Consider the following 21506-nt stretch of genomic DNA (forward strand, 5'->3'; position numbering starts at 1 on the left):
CCACATAATTGGAAGAGGACATTATAACAGATTCCATGTGACTGTTTTGTCACATGACATATAATGGAAACCGTGCTGTGATGTTTGATGTTTATTTCTTCTTCTTCTTCTTTTTAAAATGTATTTATTTCCCAAATGAATATATAATTTTCAAAACAGGATGACAAGCACATAAAGTATCAATAATTCTTGTTCTGTAATCGTTATTGTCATGGGACCAAGAAGCTGAATCCACGAGAAACAGACCAAAAAGCATCAGCATAGGTGACAGATGGTCTTACCATCACCATGTCTCCAGTGAGAGAGTTGGCCAGGTCAGTTACGGAGGAGTGACCATCAGCATCAGGGGGTTGGCCCTTGGGGCTGTTAGCTGGCTTGTTGCCCCTGTAAGCAAAAACATAGGTTGACCCAGGAGGAAAACAGTGAGGACATGCACTGAGAAGCTAACTCTTCTCTCGAAAGAGAGAATGTCTGAGCACACGGGGAGTCCAACCTCCACCTGTTTGGCGCTTGAAAACTGCCTATCTGAAACAACCAATTGAGTCCAAGTTTGCTTTGGATAGATGTCACTTCAAAGTCGATTGTGCTTTCACTAGCTATCATGAACGAAGCCAAAAAAAAATCTGCCAAAGATTTCACAGATTAACAGCGGGCGCTAGAACTGAGGGCATTTGATGCGGTGAGTTGTGTTTGATGAAACTTGGAATCTGAGATGACTATACATATGCCCAGTGTGGCAAACATCCATATCTCTAACAAGGAAGTTACCTCCACTAAGTAAACAAACACATTTTCAGACAGAACACAAAAGAGAACTGCTAAATTTAATTTGATAGAAGCCAATTAATTATCATGAGACCCTTGTTCGCTCTGAAGACATTAACGAGACACACGTGTATAATGACATGTATAGCAACATGACGTTACTATAAATACAGTAGACAGACATGTATAGCAACATGTAGAAGACCAGACGTTTAACAGGACAGCTGATGTCACAGATGTTGAAGAGTTTGTGTTTGTGTGTTTAAATCTATCAGTTATGAGGAATCTGCATCAAAAACAACAAAATATTGATAAAAACATAAACGAGAGAGCAGAGATCTCCCATGGCAGAGCTGGTACTTTGGTACAAATGTTAATAGATGTTAAGTTAAGTTCCTTCACACGAGGATTATTGAAAACATAACGTTAAAGTGGGACAAACATTCTGGGAGAAAAACCTCTATGTTCATACATCATGAAAACAAGAAAAATCACAAAGTGTACAGAAAAGAAAATAGTAAAAGAAGACAAAAAATTAAAAGAGAATAAATATTATGAGATTAAAGAAAGCATGAGAAAAGATAGAACAAGAAAAGAGCCAAATGCGAAAAGTCCTGACCAATGTAATGTGACACATTGGACACACAGCACTCCATAGATGACTGGTCAAGGCACATGGAGAGACTGAACAGCAAAACACTGTTAGGCAATAAATGAACAGTAAATAGAGAAGAAAAACAAGAACAGAAACACAGAGAAACAGGAACAAAATGAGCAGAGAGGATGCTGAAGTTGCAGACACACACTGGACAAAAAAATCATAAAGACTGTCGATAAAATAGAAGGTTCAACAAGGAATGTGAGAAATAGAAAAGCAAGCTGAAAATTATTTATCTGTATAAGAAGAGATAGCAAGTATTAATAGCATGAACAGTGAGGTTACGAAAACCAAAACCAAACAGAGAGTGAGATTGTTACAAACACCAGCACATTAGAGAGAAAAAACAGAGCTGCAAGAAAAGATAGGGAATGAAGGAAGGAAAGCCTGGAAACACAAGAGAGGCTTAGTTTGGTCAGTCTGATAAGTATCAAAGAATAAGAGACAAAATTAAAGAGCTATGCACGCACAATATCTCTAACAGGAGACAAAAGGGACAAACATGCTAAAGGGAGAAAAAGAGCACAGAGAAGAAAAGAAAAAGACAATAAATACAATTGATCACCAGGAAAAAAGAGAGCAAGAACCATTGTTCATTACATGGAGAGCTCAAAATAAACGATAGATGAGATATAGTATGAAAGAGAAATAAGGCGTAGATATACCACACAAAAAACATAATATCATTGAAAACACAAAAAGAGACAAATAGTAAGAACATAGGAAATGCACATTTAGAGTGTTACAAAAGAGGGTGTTGTTAGAAATGAACTAATAACTACAAATTATATAAGTTTCTGTAACTTTATAATCTAACCTGATTTTCCAACCATTTAGCAACACTCTAAAAGTGTGGACTGGGGACAAGGGAGCCAAAGCACGAGCTGGCATTGGCTACATGTGCATATATAATATATGCAAGTAGTTGTCACTCAGAGAGTGAAGGCAATGCCTTGGACGGGCAAAAAACAAGGAGCCCATAGAAAGTCTGTCTGTCTGGCCAGCATTCTCTGTCGCTGAGAGAATGTATGTTTCAGTGGTTGTACTTTTTGTTGGGCACTCTTAACCGCAAATTTGGATGAAATTTAATGTTGAATGCAATAATGTGTACATTTTTGCAAAAGACAAGGACAGAACCGGGGAAAATATACTGACAAATAGACAGACAGAAAAAGCAAGCAAACAAGACAAGCAAACAGACAATCACTTCAACCAGCAAAGGAACCAGAGCGAGACGGGGGGGAAGGAGGGATGTTAACCATTTCGAGAAGGGAAGGGAATATTCATCAATTGGTGTTAGTTGTATTAGTTGCCAAGGGAGGTAATTGCATTTTCAGGGGCCTGTTTTTTTTTTTTTTCACAGAGTCTAAACTGCAGGCAACGAGTTTGAGAGGAGAGGAAAAAGGCTGGGTACAACACTAAACCAAGATCTGAGGATCAGCTTAAAAAAAAAGAAGCTCTAAAGCAAGGAGAGAGACTTACGGTTTGAAGTAAAGCAAGGCACCTCCCTCCTCCTCCACCTCCCAACTATCGATGGGGGAGTGAACGTCTTCAATTATTCATTCTCCTTCATGCTTCATTCAGGGGTTCAGTGCATTCTCAGGTAAGAGCTAGTGCAGCCAGGGGAATGGCCTTTCTACCAGCCCTGCTCTACAGCACCTGAGGTGGTCCTCTGCTCCAGCGCTGCCTCCGGGCTGTTTAAACAAAGCGGCTGGGGCTGCAGATTTGTTGCAGGAAATAACTTAGTTCCTCCAGATCGCACAGTGTATCATGAATTGCAAATGAAGATTGATTTCAGGTTTTTTTTTTAATCTCTAAAAAAGCAATATTAATTGTGGCAGATGGTAATACTACAACTGCTACATTTGGGTGCCAATGCTTTTTCTGTCTGACCCCTTGGGGGTTGATATGGAAATTGATGTTTTGAAGCCTGCAGTTGTCTACAGTATCCAGTGGGAGGCAGAGTGGACTCAAGTTCAGATCAAATTCTCCCACAGCTAAGGCACAGAAAGTGGGCTGTTGGCATAGCAACGGCTCTAGAAACATAGACCATACATATGGGGGTTTGGGGTGTGTGTGACAAGAGGTTGTTGGGAGTGGGCACAAAGGACGGGTGTGTTTGGAAGGGAGTGCAGCAAACAGGCAAACACACTGAGAACAAAGAAGATAAGGTATAGGATATATGACAGGTACGGGTGAGAGCCTCGCAGACACACACATTCACATGAACACATATATGGAGGCAGGCAGGGCCACTTTGGGTTTCACCGTCCTGTGATACTATCCTGTTTTGTTACCTGACTGAGGGCCAGCAGCTCGAAGAAGGGGGGAGGGGGGGGAAAGACACTCCACTTCTAGGCTGGAGAGAGACGCGAGAAAGAAAGCCCAACCCAGCACCCCCACCCCCCACACCCCTCCCTTTTTTTTTTTCAGACACTCAGACTCCCCACCCCTCTGCAAACATGTCACACTCAAACAAGCACGCTCGCCTGAGACCATGAAGTGATGTATTTCAATGTCTATGCTCAATTTCATAGCCGCCCACTAGATCTATCATTCTTCTGGGGCCACAGCATACTTCCCAGGATCATACACAGTCAGAACCACAGCGCCGAAGCACGACGCTGCTTACATAACTCATCATCCACATGAAACACATGTACATTCACACTGGAGTCAGCCAGTCGTCCCTGCTGCTTCACTTCTCAGGCTACGACCAAAAAAATTCTGCAGCGATATATATATAAATATGGATGCTTTCACTGTTAACTAATTACTTCCTGCGTGTTGGAACTGGAAATGAGTCTAAAATAGCATCATTTACTGAAATCCCATTTCAGGAAGAAGCAACAAGGGAGGTGCTAAATACTGCCTTCTGTGTGTCTGCTTCTTTCACTGAACTCCAAATGGAAATAGAAAAACCACCGAGTGATTCAGATGGTGCCAAATGTTGGTCCTGATTTTTTAAAACACTGTTTTATGTCTATTTTACTTTTATTAGAAGCCGTATTTCAGATGTTTTTTAACCTGTATGGTTGCCTTCTGAAATATTGAAAGACACTGTGAGCATTGCAAACATGATTAGTTTCAAATCCAAAGATGAGCTTAGTGTTTACCATATCTATAACCATTCAGAGCCCTACCTCCCTCCCTTTATGGCCTCCCAATACTCTGCAATTTAGCATTCATGTCTCAGAGCTCAATTAAACTAACAAACATATTCAAGGCAATTTCAGCGATATGAAATCATCAAAACATTTTAAAAGTCCATTAAATTTGCAAACACGAGCCTACCAAATGTTTTGGATCCCGATTAAATTCATAGATTGCCTCTGAGGTGGAGGCTGCTGCAGATGTGCCACCTGTTCTGAGGCAGGACACAGGAGTCCCAGGTTAATGCTCCTAATAGCTTGTCTCCCCAAACGCCATCCATCTATGTGGATGTATGAGATGAGCATGTGTACCAGGATGTACCTGCTGGCTAGAGGGCTGGCTTCAGCCCCGCATAACGCATGGATGTGCAGAATGCAATAAGTACTCCCCCCTATTGCTCTCTTGGAAGGAAGATGGATTTGCACTCTGAATTTTCTCTCATCCTCCCCTGACATATGGATGGATGGATGTATGAATACACCCCCCTACCTCCTCTCTCTTTGTGACTTTTTTTTTCCGCCTTACTTCTCCCCCTCTTTTAGCATGTAACTGAATGCATCTCCGCATTCCCCCTGTGATGATGTGGATGAGCACGGTGGCCACAGGGAGCCAAAGCCTCGGGGACAGTCTTAACCAGGCCCCCTGAAGACTCTGCTGATTAGTCGGGCCTGTAAAGCCCCTGTCACAGGAGGAGCACTGTGTCAGACTAGCAGAGCATAACATAATCAGTTTACATGTTTATGTACAAACACACATAGATTATATTATCTGGAAGCATTGTAACAGGAGGTTTCTTCTATTGTCTGAAAAAACAAGACCCTACACAACCACTAAAAATGTATACGGTACTCTCTATACATGTACGTGACCTCAGGACGACCTAGCATTACATGCTATAGCCTAAATGCACCATCCTCCACCACATAAAGGATAAACTCCTCCTACTCAGACTAATGTGGTTAGAGCTCAAACACATGTTAAATAAACACACATTTATATTGATTTAGGTAAAAGGTCATAACCGCCATCCGCTGTTTGTCTTTGCCTTTCATGTCAAGTTAAGCAATGTAATAAGCTCATAAATTATGACACAATATAGCCCAGTTGGCAATTAACAGACTCTCAGAGAATCTCACTGAGCGCATTACTTCTTTGAGGCAGAGAAACATACATCTATATCTATAAATATCTGGAAGATGTATTCTAAAACAAGAAACAACTCCACTGGCTTACACAAAATGATGTAACATGCATGGATGAATAATTGAAGGACCACAGGCAAGTGGATTGAATGTTAATGTGGCACAAGTATACATCCCGCCTCTTCTGTCCCGAGCCTCCGTCCTCATTGGGCCGTTCACTTGCCGCTCAGAGAGAGATCTAGATTCAAAGCTCTCGGGGATTCATGGCCTCTCTTTATAGCAACACTGGAGGAGAACCTACAGTATAGGTTCACTGAATCGCGACAGAATTGTATGAGTGAAAATCAATGAGGCATTAACGAGCCACTCTAACATCCTAATTAAGCTTTCTAAGCTCCACAACCTATGGATCCCCGGGATATAAACATCTTAGCATGTGTGGCCCCAGAATCAAATCAACAGACAATTTTGTAATCCGACGGAGTTCCTCTGCTATTTCATCGTGCAACATCCCCTCCCTCTCTGCTCTCTCTCTCTCATGAAAATGTGTTACCTTGGTTTGAAAGTCTCTATCACTTCTACCAAGGATGGTTCAGTTCGAACTGTCAGTCTGCCTCTGCCTCACTTCGTAAATAAATGGTCACGCACAACACCTCTATCTCATAGATTGCACACGCAAGGTCAGTGAAGGAGCATAATGACTATCACGCACTATAACACCTTCTCATGGCCAGTGGGGATAGAAGTGTGTTTGAATGGCTTGCCTTCAACTATGGCCGAGCAACAATGACGCATTAACACACTGCTGAAGGGTAAATGAAAAGCCTCTCTGTTGTTGTTTGTCCCTTAAGTACTTTACATACATGTTCCCATGACTGATATTCTTTAGCTAACTGTAGTGCAAAACCAGGAGTATTGCTGTTTCCAGTGGTGGAAGAAGCACTCTACTCCACTCATTAATACGGTACAATAATGTAAAAATACTCCATTTTAAGTAACAGTCCTGCATTAAAACTCCTACTTTAAGTCCTCTTCCACTCAAATATGTGTTTGCTCATTTTAATTTCACTAGGATGTTTGAGCTTCACTGTGCAGAATGATGAACATGCAGAGTTTGACTAAAAGGCTGTTTTCACATTCATCTGCTGAGGGGTGAGAGTTTCTTAAGTGCTCGTCTTAAATTGGAGTTTAACGTGTGTCATTTTAAAGATTCTAATGAGGTAATTGATATTTTTTATATATTTTTATGTTTAGAAGTTATCTTTAAGTGAAAATACAGAAATATTATCAGCAAAATGTACTTAAATTATTAAAGTAGAAGTAAATTACATTATTATTAGATTGTTAATGCTGATGAATCTATGTGTGATAGATATATCATAGATATTTTTGTGAAGTATTGGATAATTTTACCTATTTGGGCTTCAAACAACACTTATTTAAATGAAACCATTTAAGAAGGTTAGAGTGGAAATCAATATTTGGTGGAACTGCTAACAACTCATGATAAGGGGCCCCAAATCAACACTGTTTTTTGTGTGTGTGAGGGGACCAAGACAAAAAGGCTGGAAATCACTGCAATGGATTAAGGTTTAATGTTTCATACAGTGGAAATAGTGATCTAAAGTACAAGTACCTAAAATTGCACTTAAGTACAGTTTCCACTGCTGGCTGCTTCACTAATGCAGAACACCACATACTATACAGCATCTCTTGTGTAGAGCTCTTTGCTATTCATCACGAGTGGAGAGATTTCACTTTGATGTGAGCACTGATGATGTTAGCGTTTGAGAGTCACATGACCTATTCACATTAGCTTCAGACGCTTAATGTTTGGTTGAAATAATTTGCCAGTGATATGTTGCTCATATGTTCAATTATGTTTAATAAATTAATGAGGTATAACATAAGGGATGCAGATATGGAGATGAGTGATGGGCACATGAAGGACATGTTTGATGTAAATACACAGACTGCGATGATATAGCTATACATGGGGGGTGTGGAGGGCGAGGGAAGAATGAAAGTGCAGCTTTGTCTCCGGCTCGAGGCAGGCTCAAGAGCCCCGTTTAGAGTGAGCAATATGCCAGGAGCTTGATTGATTAAATCATGGTCAGACATCTGTGAAGTCAGCACTAACACCACGGGGAATGATAAACTCCCAGCAAGCTTACACCTTGCATTTCTAATACACTGTAGATTTATGACGTTTATTTGAGCCTCTAAATTTAGCAACCAATTAAAGTGTGGCTAAATCATTCATTATACATTTGAGATTGTCATTTATCATGAAACAAACAAAACAATAAGTGGCTCAAGTGGAATTAGTTTACAGCAGAGGACGGGGATAGACAGGAGCTCACTAAAGGGCTGAGACATCCAAAAGCTTTCATTATAGTTCAATGTTTTGTTTTTTTTACCTCCAACTTCTCTATTGTTCACAGACTATAAGCTGCCAGTCATTCTGTTTTGACTGAAAGAAATTAAATGAACCTCAGGTTAATCTTGAAAATACCACAATGCACTCAATCACCGTTAATCGAGGTGAGTCCTCCTGGCCGTGTGCTGGACCGAGCAGCCTGCGGTTCCTGCTTGCTGTTTAGTCTATTAGTTGATTTCACAAGTCATTTAAGGAGGTTTCCAGGTGAACACAGAAGCTGGAAAAGCCAGATGTAATGTGCACAGCAAATTACACAGAAAATTGCACTCCTCGGTGGCCCTACGACTTTCACACTAATCCTGAACAATAGAGATAGTTTTGATGTTCACAAAAGCAACATTCTTACTCGGAATACTTTCATGCTTGTTTGTACCTCTATGCAGTGCTGTGCTGACTTAGGGAAAAGGCCACATGATGCTTGGGGGAAGGAGAATAAAATGAGGCGACAAACCAGGAGTCAAATAAAGTTCACTTTGTTGTTGACTTAGCATAGCTGTAGAGGCACATTTTGTATGATAAATAAAGTTGCTTATTAGTTCAGGGGAGAACAACTGCCATTGTACTGAAGACATCAGTAACCCTGCTTGAGATGCTCTTTGATTAAAATTTAATGTTCAACATATATGTGAAAGTAAAATGTCTCCAGTTGGACAGCCCGCATGTTCAGCCTCATAATGCAGCTGTGCATGCACGATAAGAAAAAACTGTTACCATCTGCATTGTAATAGAGCTCCGGTTTTAAATCATGCGTCAAATTGATGAAACACTTGTGAATGAGGAATAATTGGTGTGACGAGTAAATCAGAATTTGTTCACCCTCCCCTGCCATTTTATTTTAAGGTGTGTGTCTTATTATGTATCTGCAAATTGTCTCCAATTTGTCACAGAATCAAAGTGAGGTTAAAACGGCCTAATTGGACTGCAGAGGAAATCTAGTGTGTCACATCTGCCTTGGGCTGGACCAAACACAGAATTTCACTCTGGCTCTGTTGTGTTACACACTGGCGCAAATAATCACAACTGCCATCCATGGCTGAATTGAACAACACGAGCACAGTGCGGTTTGAGCTGTTTGTTTCACATGGCACTGCCACTGTACTTGTTTGTCAAAGTGTTCCACAAAAAAAAAAAAAAAAAGCTCCAATTCCTAAACAGAATGCAAAACCATTTGCTTTTGGAAATAGGGAGATGTGAGTATGAGGGGTGCATCCTTATGGATTGGTGGAAATATTTTGGCTTCTGGGGTGTAAGGTGGCTGGCAAGGAAAAGGTTTATTTTTAGCAGCATGTTTATGTAAGTGACTAACATGTTGTGGAATAATGAGGAGGCTCTCTGGGCCCTTGGTGGAGCTACAGAGACAGAACTCTCAGAGCAGCAGAGGGTGATTGAAGGAAGCTAATGAGCAGGAGGGAAAAAAAAGAACACACGAGTAGAAAGGACTGGGATAATAAAAGCATGAAAATTCAAAAGGAAAAACGACAATTACCAATGGGAGGTCTCTGTAAGGCAGGAGTGAAATACAAACAAATAGAGATGAAAATGGTGGAGGAGAATGTCATTGCAATACGGAAGATAATTATCATGGTCAGAAAAAAGAGACCACTGGCTTGTGAAAACACTGTTTTATTCGATTGGCTGAAAATTTACCCCTAAAAGCATAAAAAACGGACTGAAGCACCAGTAGGTGCAACTGAGCATCTCACTGCTGTGATTTATGAGCTCATTACGGCTTTACATCTAACATCTAAATTGCTTTATATCTTAACTCATTTCAGCATCATGGGCATTTTTTCTACATTTGGTAGTGTAGTCAGCTCTCATTTTTATTTCTGTAATATATAAGAGTTTAGAGCTCTGGTGCTATTTCAGGTAGAGGTCTGTAGCACTATGCAGTTAAGTGCAGTGACTCACTGAAAACACTACAAAACAAAACTACTCTCCTCTACCTAGATGCTGAAATCATCTCATGTTTTTCTTCGATATTATATCCTTCACATCCTCTCATTTGCACCTCATTCTCTCTCACCGCACAACAAGCACTCTCATATGTTATCCGGTACCTCTTCTCAGGAGGGGGCTCCTGATTGGATGGTGGTGCTGCCTGCGCTGTTTCCTGCAGGTCAGGGATATTGGCAAAGTCATCTTGCTCAGCCACACCAATGGCCAAAGCCAGGACCACCATCTTCCCTTCACTGGCTCCCCATAAAACATAAAAATACGATAAAAGATAGAAACAGATGGAAAGAGAGAGAGAGGCAAGAAAAGAGAACAGATGCAAATGATAGGGGGGAAATCGAACATAAAGAAGGTGTGGTGCAGGGGGGAGAGAAGAAAAGAGAGGTCATTTAAGGTGATAGCGAGGACAGGAAGCAAAGAGGCGGCGGGCGGGACAGTATCATATGAGAGTAAACAGAGGAAGCAGTCAACAGAGAAAATTGTCATAAAGGGAAAACACCACGTAACACCCCAGCAGTAAACACTTTGTCCAGGGAAGGATATTATAGAGAAACCTTACACTGAAAGGCCAAGTTAATAATAATATAATGATTTTAATGAAGTGGTGCTGACAACAGGTGCAGGCTGTGTTCACATCACGCAGACAACAAATAATGAAAGGGAACTGCTGGTGATTAGTTAATGACTGTTAATGGATGTGATATTCAGCAGCTTGCACACCAGCTTCCACACATGTGAAAGGTATGTACGAGCCTGTATGCACACACACACACACTCACCAAACACTCCACCCACACGCAGTAATTTATCTAGTTATTTAACCTGCCTTCTGCTTTCCCTCCAGACTCACCTTTCCCATCGAACATGCCTGTCGTCTTTCTCCAGAGTTAAGATTTAATTAAGCCTCATTAAGAAGATCTGGACTAATTGTTTCTATTTGAGTGACACAGTATCTTGAGGTGCTCGCTGTGTGTCACCGTTTTCTGGGTCACTGCTCTCTCACTCTCCGTGTTGCACTCTTCTCATTTCGTCGTCTCTATTCTGCTACGGTTCCCTCTTCAAATCCTCCCCTTTCCCCCTCATCCCTATCCCTCTACTCTTAATTCTCTGCTTCCTCATCACTCCCTCCTTCCTGTCACACACACCCACGGTTCTATAGCTTAAGCCCCTGACGCCGTTACAATACCTCAGCTAAGAAAATATGATCCTGACAGCTTGTGGAAAGATATCACCCTGAACTTCACAATTTCATCTTTCTTACACACCACTGAAAGCTCTTCTTGCAGCACCATAAAGCCCTGTTTAATAGTCTCCCTTTTGTACGTCTATAGTGTCTAACGCAACCTCATAGCCCTTTAAGTTAATTATATAAAAGTATATTTTATTATTATATTTTTCTCAAACAACTGAACTGTCAATGTTTAGGTGGGACATTTCAACCTTTAATCCATTACTTTTAGCTAACTATTTCAACATTTTATCCATTTACTGTTTCATCTTCTCTGCTTGTTTGCTATCTAGTTTTCATACAGTCAATTGCAACATGTGGTGTTCAGGTGTTGCAGCTAACTGAATGTATGGATTCTGTTTTTTTTAATCTAATTGTAATTTCTATTTTTTTCAAATTAATTGCGCTACTCCACAATCTTTCCCTCTAGCAACCGCTGAAGTACCTCTGGTTGGGAATCACTGTCTATAATACATAATGTTATAGTGCTTGTATTGATATTATAAGTATAATGGTTATTGGATCCCTCTTCTCCCATCACCTGTTAAGTATGGACATTTACACTCAAGAATATTGGTCAAACACTTCAATCAATGTGCTGAACATTACTGAAATGGAGGCGAGAGAGGGAACAGACATTAACGACATCAGGATAAATTATTGATTTTAAGCCAAAAAGCATGAAGACCAATCTTCAAAGAGATCCATTTGGTCAAATGGTTTCAAAGGCTAGATATCTGTGTCAATGACATCAACACATTCACTCAGCAATGATTCACCCAGATAGGGAATCTGGCCAAGATTGAAATATACTGGCTTGAACAATGGGTCATGTCTATTACTGGACCGCTCTATCATAAATCATATGAGATGTTGCTGTTGCAGGGAAGGAAATACAACAACAATGACCTCAATTTCACATTTACAATGATGAGTGCTACAGTTGACTATTATGGGCAATATTCTCGATGACCTTGGTGGGTTGCATGTGCTACATTGCTAATGTTCAGTTAGCCAGTGGCATTAGTTCAGCTGTGTCGTGCTCAAATGCCCAGAGAAGCTCTAACGCACATAAAAAAGAAAAGCTAATGGTGTAAAAATAGATTCAGTGTAAATGGACATTAAACACATGTTGTACCTTGGCAGTGTCCTTCCTCATCCCTTCATCAACTCCCCCCCTCCCGCCCTCCTCTTCTGGCCTGAAGTAACAATATGTCGTAGAAGTAATGGTGCTGGTGACACAAGATCAATGCTTCAGGGTTAACACAAATCTACACACAGCTGCTTAACCCCTGTTCTTATACTGATGTGCAGTGACACGTGGACTGTGTGATGTACACACGGTGACACACATGTCAGCAGGCTAGCAGCAAAACAGACACACGGTTACTACTAGCGTAAAAGTTACAGTGACACCAGAAAAAAGAGGTGCCATTTTAGCTGCAAATACTCATGAAATATGGATTAGGCTTACTAGTTTGTCTCCTAAGCAGGATATTTAACAGTCATTCCAAAGGATGGCTCCGAAATAACATCATGTAATTGAATGGGATGGTGTGAATATAAAATATATTGTGACTTTTCATGCCACCATCTCATGCATTTAATGAACTAGCACCACTGGCTCTGTCCTGTAAAGACAATTGCAGAGGACAGGCTGAATGCCATCCAAACAGATGTTACTGTTTAGCGGAGCATACACCGTAAACATTGAACAATTTATCACAGAATGGGATGGAAATAGCCTACAATATGTCGCAACTTCCCTGCCATTTCTCATGCACATGATGTAATTCGTTTTAAAATTAGGAGAGAATTTATTTTTTAACAGATCTCAACTCACTCATTTCGACTCATCAGCTCTGTTCATCCATGTGAACAAATGTGGAAAATGATCATTGCTCATGATGTATTGATTCATTAAACATTCGGTTTCGGTTGAGATTTAAATGATCATAAAATATATGAGGTAACCAGATGTACAAAATCTAATAAACAAAATCTATTCTTGTTAATATCAGTGAGTGACCTACAGTGTCTTGATAAAATGAGATGTTAATCCATCTCCTACACAAGGCTTAGAGATAAAAGACAACAGCTTATTTACATTTAAAACTCTACCCCATTAACATTTATATTATAGATTTTTCCAAATATGCCAACCTGTGGCTCATGTACTTTCAACTTCATCATCATAAATTAGCATGATTAGCATTAACTTGGACTTAATTGCCTTTGTAACTGTATATAACATTAAATTATAAATATTAACTTGCAATTAGAAGTTATTGTGCAAACAATGTCTAAACTTTTTCATACAGCAATGAACCATAAACACAAACACACGCCTACATTACACACACATACAATATATATGTATGCACACAAGCACTCTGACAGAAGTAATATCCTTCCCTGGATATCAGATACAAACTGAAAGAAAACCACCCAAAGAAGAGACATGGAACAGTAATTGACAAAGGTAAAAGTAAAGACAGATTAGTTAGTAATTAAACATATGTACTGTACATCATAAACAATTTGATTCTGAGAAATTAAGCATTGCAGATGAAAACAAAGAGATACCTTAAACTAATGCATAAAAGACCTATGCAAGCATACTAAGACACAGATAGAAACAGAGGTCTAAGCAGGCAACTCTACAAACGACTCCACAAACATTCAAATGAAGAGTGGTGGAGACTCACAGGAAGGACTTGACGTCCAGGCCGCGATTCCGGATCTGATCCATCATGTAATCCCAGCTGCCAGGACTGGCACGTGAGCGCCCTCCTGCTCCACCTCCCCTATAGCGAGAGGCACCTGCTCCTGCTGGGCTGCCCCGTGCACCCCGGGGACCACCTCGTGTACCTGCACCCCCACCCTCACCACCGCTGCCACCTCCCTCTCCTTTCCCAGCACCCCCACCTCCCCCAGGCTGTCCAGGTGCCGTGTGTAATTGTCCCAAACTCTGGGATGTTGTGGGGGGATGGCCGAGACCAGGGCCTGATGGGTGGATGAGGGGCTGCTGGAGGCTCTGCTGGCGCAGCAGTGTCCTAGGCCGGGCCGGCCCAGAGGGGATGTGCTCCAAAGTGGATGCATAGGATAAGACTGGATCCCCAAAGCTAGGAGGGCAGAGGAGCAGGGAGGAAAGAGAGCGCGAAGAAGGCCACGGCCGGCAGAGGACAGGATGGTGGAGAGGGGAAAAGGGGTCAGAAGAGGAAGAAGAAGAAGAAGAAGAAGAAGAAGAAGGAGAAGAAGAAGACACAGTAGATGTAGAAGAGGAGCCGTGGCAAGAGGAGGTGAGTTGGTCAGAAGTAGTGAGGTCAGGAGATGAGACGTAGAAGAGAGGGAAAGAATCATCAGAGATGACACAAGGTGGCACAGGGCAGTAGGAAGACACATCAGAAGAAGTCAGGTTGACATCAGGATAGAGACAGGAAAGTTCATCCAAACAGGAAGTTGATGATCGTGAGGGGGAGGAGGAGGAGGAAGGAGGAAGGGTGGTATTTGACGACAAAGTGGAGAAGGATTCAGAGGGAGGAGCGTGGGGAGGTGGAGACAAGAGGAGGAGGAGAGAGAAAGAGAGCAACGTGAGGCAGCAGCAGTAACAGCAGTAGCAGAAATAGCAGTAGAAGGTGCAGCCTGAGTGATCGCTGTGTGCTGTGTACTGCTCATAGGGCGGCGGCGGGCAGCAGTGTGCCAACTGTGAGCTTGCCCTGTGCGTCTGCGTCAGATGTGCATGCACCTTGCGTGTCTGCGCGGTCTGAGCGTGCTGTTTGCATGAGGGTGCGTTTCGAGTGGGCAGCGGTCGAATGTGCACTGTCCGCACGGGTGTGGAGCGGTTCTGTGCCACGTGACCGCGTCGAGGCGTGTGCGTCGTGGTTTTGCAGCTTCCAGGCCTTCCTGATAAGGGTTTTTTGGTCTGATGAGAGATCCCCATTTCCTCTATTCCTCAGTCAACTTTTTCCATCTCTGATAGCCTCTCCTTCTTTCTCTCTAAGTCTTTTTCGTCTTTTAAATACATGCTGTACCTCCAGAGACATCCCAACAGCCAACCAAGTCCTACAGTATGACTCCCTCCCTCTGTCAGCCTCTCATTTTCCACTCCTCCCCTTGATAAATGCGGTTTAATTGGCTCATTGCCTTTCTTAAAAATGTTTTAGTAGTCACATCTACATAAAGGTGTGTGACACGTTATTACTTACTTATTCTTACATCATTTCTGTGTTTTGTGAGCCTTACAGAATCTTGCATAATCTCTTTTATATTTTTCCACTCACTAAATATATCCTCTTCTCTCTCAGATCGCTGTGTAACCCAGACTACCAGAATTAGGTCATGAGAGAGCTTTTCACATCAGTTACGTGCAGTTTACTCCGTTTTGCATTACTTCATCTAACACAATTTTGCATGAGGCTTTTAGCGTGCTATCAATCATATTTAACTGTCACAAAAAAAAGATAAAAAAGGGTATTTGAGGGTTTTGCAGAAACGAAATATTTCATGGGCAAACACAGTAGAAAAGGAGAATATGAGGAGTGGCTTTACACAGCGACAGAAAGATGGAGAGAGCGATGGGAGCGATAAGAGCAGAGGGTGACGATGGAGGAGAGACAGAAAATGGGGTGCGAGACACAAACACAAGAGACACAGACACTTATAGCAGCCTGAAAATAGAATCCAATTATAGACAGGGGGCAAAAAGAAAGATGAGAAGAGGAGAGAAGGAGGGACTGAGGAGTGAGGTAGTGATGAGCGTAAATGTGTTGTGGAGGAAGAAATCACAGGCACGAGGTGCCAAAGGAAGGTGCGAAAAAAAATGAAGAACCGAAAATTAACTGCCTCATTTACAACGCTCTGAATATAGACCCTAAATCATGTCATACGTCATGGCTATGAGATACATGCAGTCGGAGACCAACATGCAGTTCACATTTCAGCCTAAATCTTAATTAAAAGGAGGGCCGGCAGGGCGTGACGCATTATTTCAGTCAGTGTGTGTGAAAATGAGACTATTTCTGTGTTGGAGTTTGGAAAGACACACTTGCAGGCGATGCAGTTCCTCACATAAATAAATCATATTTTTGTGCAGATTCATACAGTAGACTCTACTGTGAAGGTGGGCCGGCTGTGTCAGCTGACGGTTTGAGTCAGTGTGATACAGCTCGGGCAGCTATTGTTATCTTCTCATGATGACGAGAGTTCACATTTCCCCAGAGCTAACACCTTGATATGTGCCCACAAGCTCACCTTGACACCCCAAGCTGCACTTTCCTTCCTGCTGAACTTCACCTACCTTCCTGTTTCTACTCAGAACTGATTCATTCATCTAATAATAGCTGCTGCTGAGGTAAAAACGTATATTTGCATAGTATTGACATGTTTATTCTGCTGCACCGTGACTGAAATGTTCGCGTTTTTTCTGCCCAGTTCTGAACTCACTTGCTGGGTCTCAGTCCTCCAGACTGCATGTGGCCCTGGACGGTCTGCCACCTCCCGGCCTTCGCTCCCTCTGTCATCATGCTCTTCACGCTGTCGCTGCGATAAGGCCCCCCCCCATCATCCCCATGCCCAGTTGCTGCCCCTTTCTGACCCCCTGACACTGCCCCACTAACAGAGAGTGAGACAGAGTGGGGAGGTACCACAGCAGACAGAGGGCGTAGAGAGGGAGAGTAACGATAGGCAGAGGAGAAAAAGACCAAAGAGTGTGAGAAAGACAGACACAACACACACACACAGGAAAATAGATTGAGCAACCACATGGCCAAGGAGGTGAGACAGATCAGTAGAGTGTGTGAAGGGGCAGGTCTAGTTTTCCAGGCCAAGTGAGAGGCAGGTGGATGAAAAGGTCTGGAGTCCAGTGTGTAGAAAGAGAGGGGATGGGGAGAGGAGAGCGGGGGGGGGAAGAGGAGGAGGAGAAGAAGAATTTACAAGGAGCCTGTGGAGGTTGGAAAACCAGAAAGTCACTCCTTTGGGTCTTGAGGACCAATACTACAGCTGCCAGCATTCACTAGCGGAAACAGTGTGTGGATGCTGGTCATTTAGTTCTCATTCTCTCATTCATTTAGGCATTTGGGGCTTGAGATGTGGTACTATACAAGGCAATTCAGTGGTAGCAACTTAGGGCAACGGGAGGACGGCTTGTACTGGAGTGCCTCATGAGCAAATAATCGACTCATTTGGGAAGTCATCCAAAGAAACATTTGGTTACATATAAGTGCATCTGTCCCTGTAAAACATTGATTACATTCTATTTTTCAAATGTTAATCTGTGATTTTTTATTTTATGAAGATTTACTTGTCATTTGATCACCACCAGCATCAATAACAGTAAACAGGAAGTAGTGAAATACCTGTGCCACACAGTAGAAAGGATCATAAGGCCAATCTAATCATATCAACCTCCAAACAAAGTGCAAGGTACAGGAATGTAGGCATACTTAATTTACGTGTTCATACGGAGGTGCAGTTATCACCTCAAATTTCCTCTCAAAACTGGTTTTAGGTTTAAAATGTCATATCTGCTCTGAAAGCAGTGATGATCAAAAATAAAGCACAGTAGTGCCCTCTGGTGACATGACTACATTTCATTAATATGCATGGTGCTGCTGCTCCGGGAGGCACAAAATAAGAGGCATAGGAGACACTGTCGTCTGGTGTGTAAGCGTGGGATCAGGGGTGCTACACTTGCATCCTGTCCCTTTGAAGGTCACCTTTCACATTTCATTCTGACCAATTGACCTGACAGTGCATGTGGATAAGTCATCAATCACAACAACAGCATGGATGACACTGCTGGAGCAACGGTCAAAACAGGAGACATGGGCCTCATTTATCGAGCCAAGCACAAGGTTAACATCTTTACTGTTTATTAAAAGTAAGAACATATAAATAAACGGGGTCATAAATTACCAAGAGTATTTACAGGAATATACAGCATTCAGATATCAATCCTGTGACTGACTGAACTCCACTGAAAGTAAAAGTGATTTACAAAAGAAACATAATCACTGACAGTTTTTCATCTCAGAGGTATAGTATAACGTAAATATAATTCACCAATCTCAATGCATCCGTTTGAAAAATGGTTTATGTCAATTCACTACAGCTATTTTTCCCAGATTGTGCCATGACTGTTGCTGACATTAAATACATAAGTTCAATCTTGAAAAATGATAGGATTGAACCTTAAATCCAATAAATCCTTAAACATGGAGATTGATCGTGTGGGGTGGGTAACCTGTTTGATAAATGAGGCCCAGTATCATTACAGAAATTGAAGGCTGCTGATCTCAAGAGAATCTCAAACAGGAAATGATTTTGCAGCTATCTGTTGGCTTTAGGAGCGTATTACTGGTTCGAGTCAGAAGGTCGTCCCCTGTCTCTCCTGGTTAAAAATACCTTCATAATCATTTCTTATTTTAATCTAATGCCAGTAGTTTTTACTGGCTCACAAACTACTGAGAAAACAGTTTTTACTGCAGTGAAAAGTTAATCTATTTTCTACTGCTGGACAGAAGAAAAACTTGTGCAGACAGCAGCTATCAAAAACAGCTTTATGGACAATAAATGACAACCTTGAGGGTTTTTTTTTTTTAAAATATGAACTTCTCAAGACACAAGCACTAGGGTATAAAGCTGGTTTTCCCGAGATCAGCAGCCATCATCTTCAGGCAGAGCTTTCAGACAGTAATCCATATATCCACCACGTTCATAAGCACACTACTGCCTCCTTTCTCCAGGCAATTTAACACACAGTCCTCAACGGCTAGGTCTATTAAAGATGACCAGTTATCAGACAGTTTATCAGACAGATGCCTGGTAGCAGGATGTCTAAGCTTAGAGCCTTCTCAGTGCCCGGAGGGAGATAGGTATGACCTTGCCAACGCTTTATTGGATTTAAGTGCTTAATGAGTGAAAAAATTACTTTTACTGCATCTAGTAAAAACACGGTTACCTTATCTCCCAATGTGATAGACAGTGGACGCAGTTCAAGTGCTACAATGTTAGTGCAGTACACGTTAGATAACAGGTTGATGGGGATCAGAGAGAAGCCACAGATGGATGTAAAGCACAGGTGAACACTGGCACCACACTGCAACCTGGTATAACGGTCAACCCTCCTCCACAACAACAACAACAACAACAACAACAACAACAACCATCAATTTCAGTTCACACAAGTAAAGGACAGGGAGATACACAGATTACAGAGAAGGTGGGTTAAAGTGTACACACGTCTTTTGGAGAGGAAGGCTACGAGGGTTGTCCGTCTCCATGGTTACAGTCCATGGGAAAGAGGGTGAGAGGTTAGAGGTCAGGAGTTAGTGGGACTGGCAGGGCTGTAGGGAGTGGGGGGGCATCTGAACATGTGCCCCTGTGTTCATTAAAAGGTGACAGGATGTGAGGAGTAGCAGCAGAAATGAGCCTGGGGGAGTTATAGAGCTGCGCTGCTTCGCCGCTGCAGTAATAGTCGAATGGCTGTCGCAGGGATGCTGTAATGTGCGTGTATGACATTTTCAACACTCACATTTCCCAAGCAGATTATGAGTAATCATTAGTAACCATTTGTGCCCTCCAGTGTGCTAACATTGGGTGTGTTGTTATTGTTGTCGTTATTACTAAGTCCAGAAATGTGCAGTATGTGTTTTTTTTTTTGAGACACTATGACATTTATAGATTGGGCTTTTTTAAAAAGCCTTTGGCTAAACATCCCGGGTTACTCATGAGAAAATTTAGTGTTCGGGAATAAAAAAAATAATTGAGATAATGAAACTAGGTGGATTTAATAAGCTGTCAGGCATTATAACATCCACATCTAATGCTTCAATTTGATGAGTGGTGGGGACTGCACAGCTGGAAAAAGAGATGCTGTAAGGATGGGAGAGGAGAGGAGGAAAGGAAAGGAAAGGAAAGGAAAGGAAAGGAAAGGAAAGGAAAGGAAAGGAAAGGAAAGGAAAGGAAAGGTAAGGAAAGGAAAGGAAAGGAAAGGACAGGAAAGGAACAGGAAAGGAAAGGAAAGGAAAGGAAAGGAAAGGAAAGGACAGGAAAGAAAAGGAAAGGAAAGGAAAGGAACAGGAAGGAAAAGAGGAAGGGAAAAGTGGCGGTGCCCCTGCCTCATTACAGCCCTGCTCAGGGGGAAGTCTCTTACCAACCTTGGACCAAGACTCACTTGAGTGTGAGGCGAGGATCTCCATATGGGGCATAGGGAGAAATGTTTAGTACGAACTCCTTGGGCGGATAGGAGCTCCACCTCTGCTGCACTGTGCTGCTGTCATTGTTATTCCAAAAGTCTCTGTCTAGATCACTGCGGCCAAAGAGAGAAACAGGTCAGAGCAACACAACTACGGACAGCCTTGGCACCAACCAACCATTCGCAACAGGTGCTCCTCTTTTCGGAGATGATGCAAGGGCTTGGTTTGAGGAAGAGGGTCTTACAGCTGCACTGAATGGGAGTTTGAAGTAAAACAGGCCCAGATTAATGTCTATTTTTCTACCTGAAGTTGACAAATCACCATTGAGGTACGGTTTAAAAATAAAAACAGGGCAGCCTGGGGGGAAAAGGCATTCACAAAAGCTTTTCATAAAGCAGTGCGCTGTAGCAAAGACGTAGAGAGATAGAGAAGGAGATAGGTAGCAAGAAAAGAGGAAGTCATAATCTGATGAATACATACAGCATGTGATTACATTCTGTTCATCTAGCATAGCACCACTGATGAGACATATTTGAGTAAACATTCAGAGAAGTCTGGCCCCCATCCTCGGCGTGAGCAGTAAGAACGCATGGGCGCATGAGACACAAGGCAGAGAGATAAACTGCAGACAGTCAAAAGTAGAGGAGGAAAAGGTGAGCAGAATCACTGATGTCATACAAGTCACACAGCAGTGGTCAGAGCTGTAGCACAGGAGACAGAGCAGGAGAGAAAGGCAATGCACAGAGAGAAGAGTTTGAAGCTGAAATGACCAACAGAGCACACCAATGCTGCTGGAGCCGAAGAAAATGCAAAAAATTAAGAGAAAGAGGGACCCACTTCAGAATACATTCACATAGCCCATCTTTAGTGCCTCGAAAATCCATAAAGAAAACAAAAATTAATCACAGACATTCAGAAATAGCTGAGACAACAGCAGGCTATAGAAGAGAAGTGGTGATGAGCAGGT

At 42.1% G+C, this 21506-nt stretch overlaps 2 protein-coding genes across 3 annotated transcripts in view; both read right to left on the bottom strand.

Moving 5' to 3' along the window:
- Positions 1-16871, bottom strand: part of LOC137183128 (synaptotagmin-7-like) — a 32318-nt gene extending 15447 nt beyond the window's left edge. The window contains exons 1-4 of one of the 2 annotated variants that reach the window (XM_067589937.1): positions 16788-16870; positions 14051-14467; positions 10219-10350; positions 282-384 (exon numbers count right to left, since the gene is read on the bottom strand). In XM_067589937.1, coding sequence (XP_067446038.1) covers positions 282-384; positions 10219-10350; positions 14051-14467; positions 16788-16867 — 732 coding nt within the window. In that variant the 5' untranslated portion in view covers positions 16868-16870. Of the gene's footprint in view, positions 1-281; positions 385-10218; positions 10351-14050 lie in introns of both variants that reach the window. The other variant, XM_067589936.1, reaches the window with a different exon arrangement.
- A 113-nt stretch (positions 16872-16984) lies between these two features.
- Positions 16985-21506, bottom strand: part of LOC137183129 (synaptotagmin-7-like) — a 45348-nt gene continuing 40826 nt past the window's right edge. The window contains exon 4 of the mRNA XM_067589938.1: positions 16985-20652. Within this exon, the coding sequence (XP_067446039.1) occupies positions 20514-20652 (139 nt within the window). The 3' untranslated portion in view covers positions 16985-20513. The remainder of the gene's footprint in view (positions 20653-21506) is intronic.

Source organism: Thunnus thynnus, chromosome 5, assembly GCF_963924715.1.
Source record: "Thunnus thynnus chromosome 5, fThuThy2.1, whole genome shotgun sequence".
NCBI classification, from domain to species: Eukaryota; Metazoa; Chordata; class Actinopteri; order Scombriformes; family Scombridae; genus Thunnus; species Thunnus thynnus.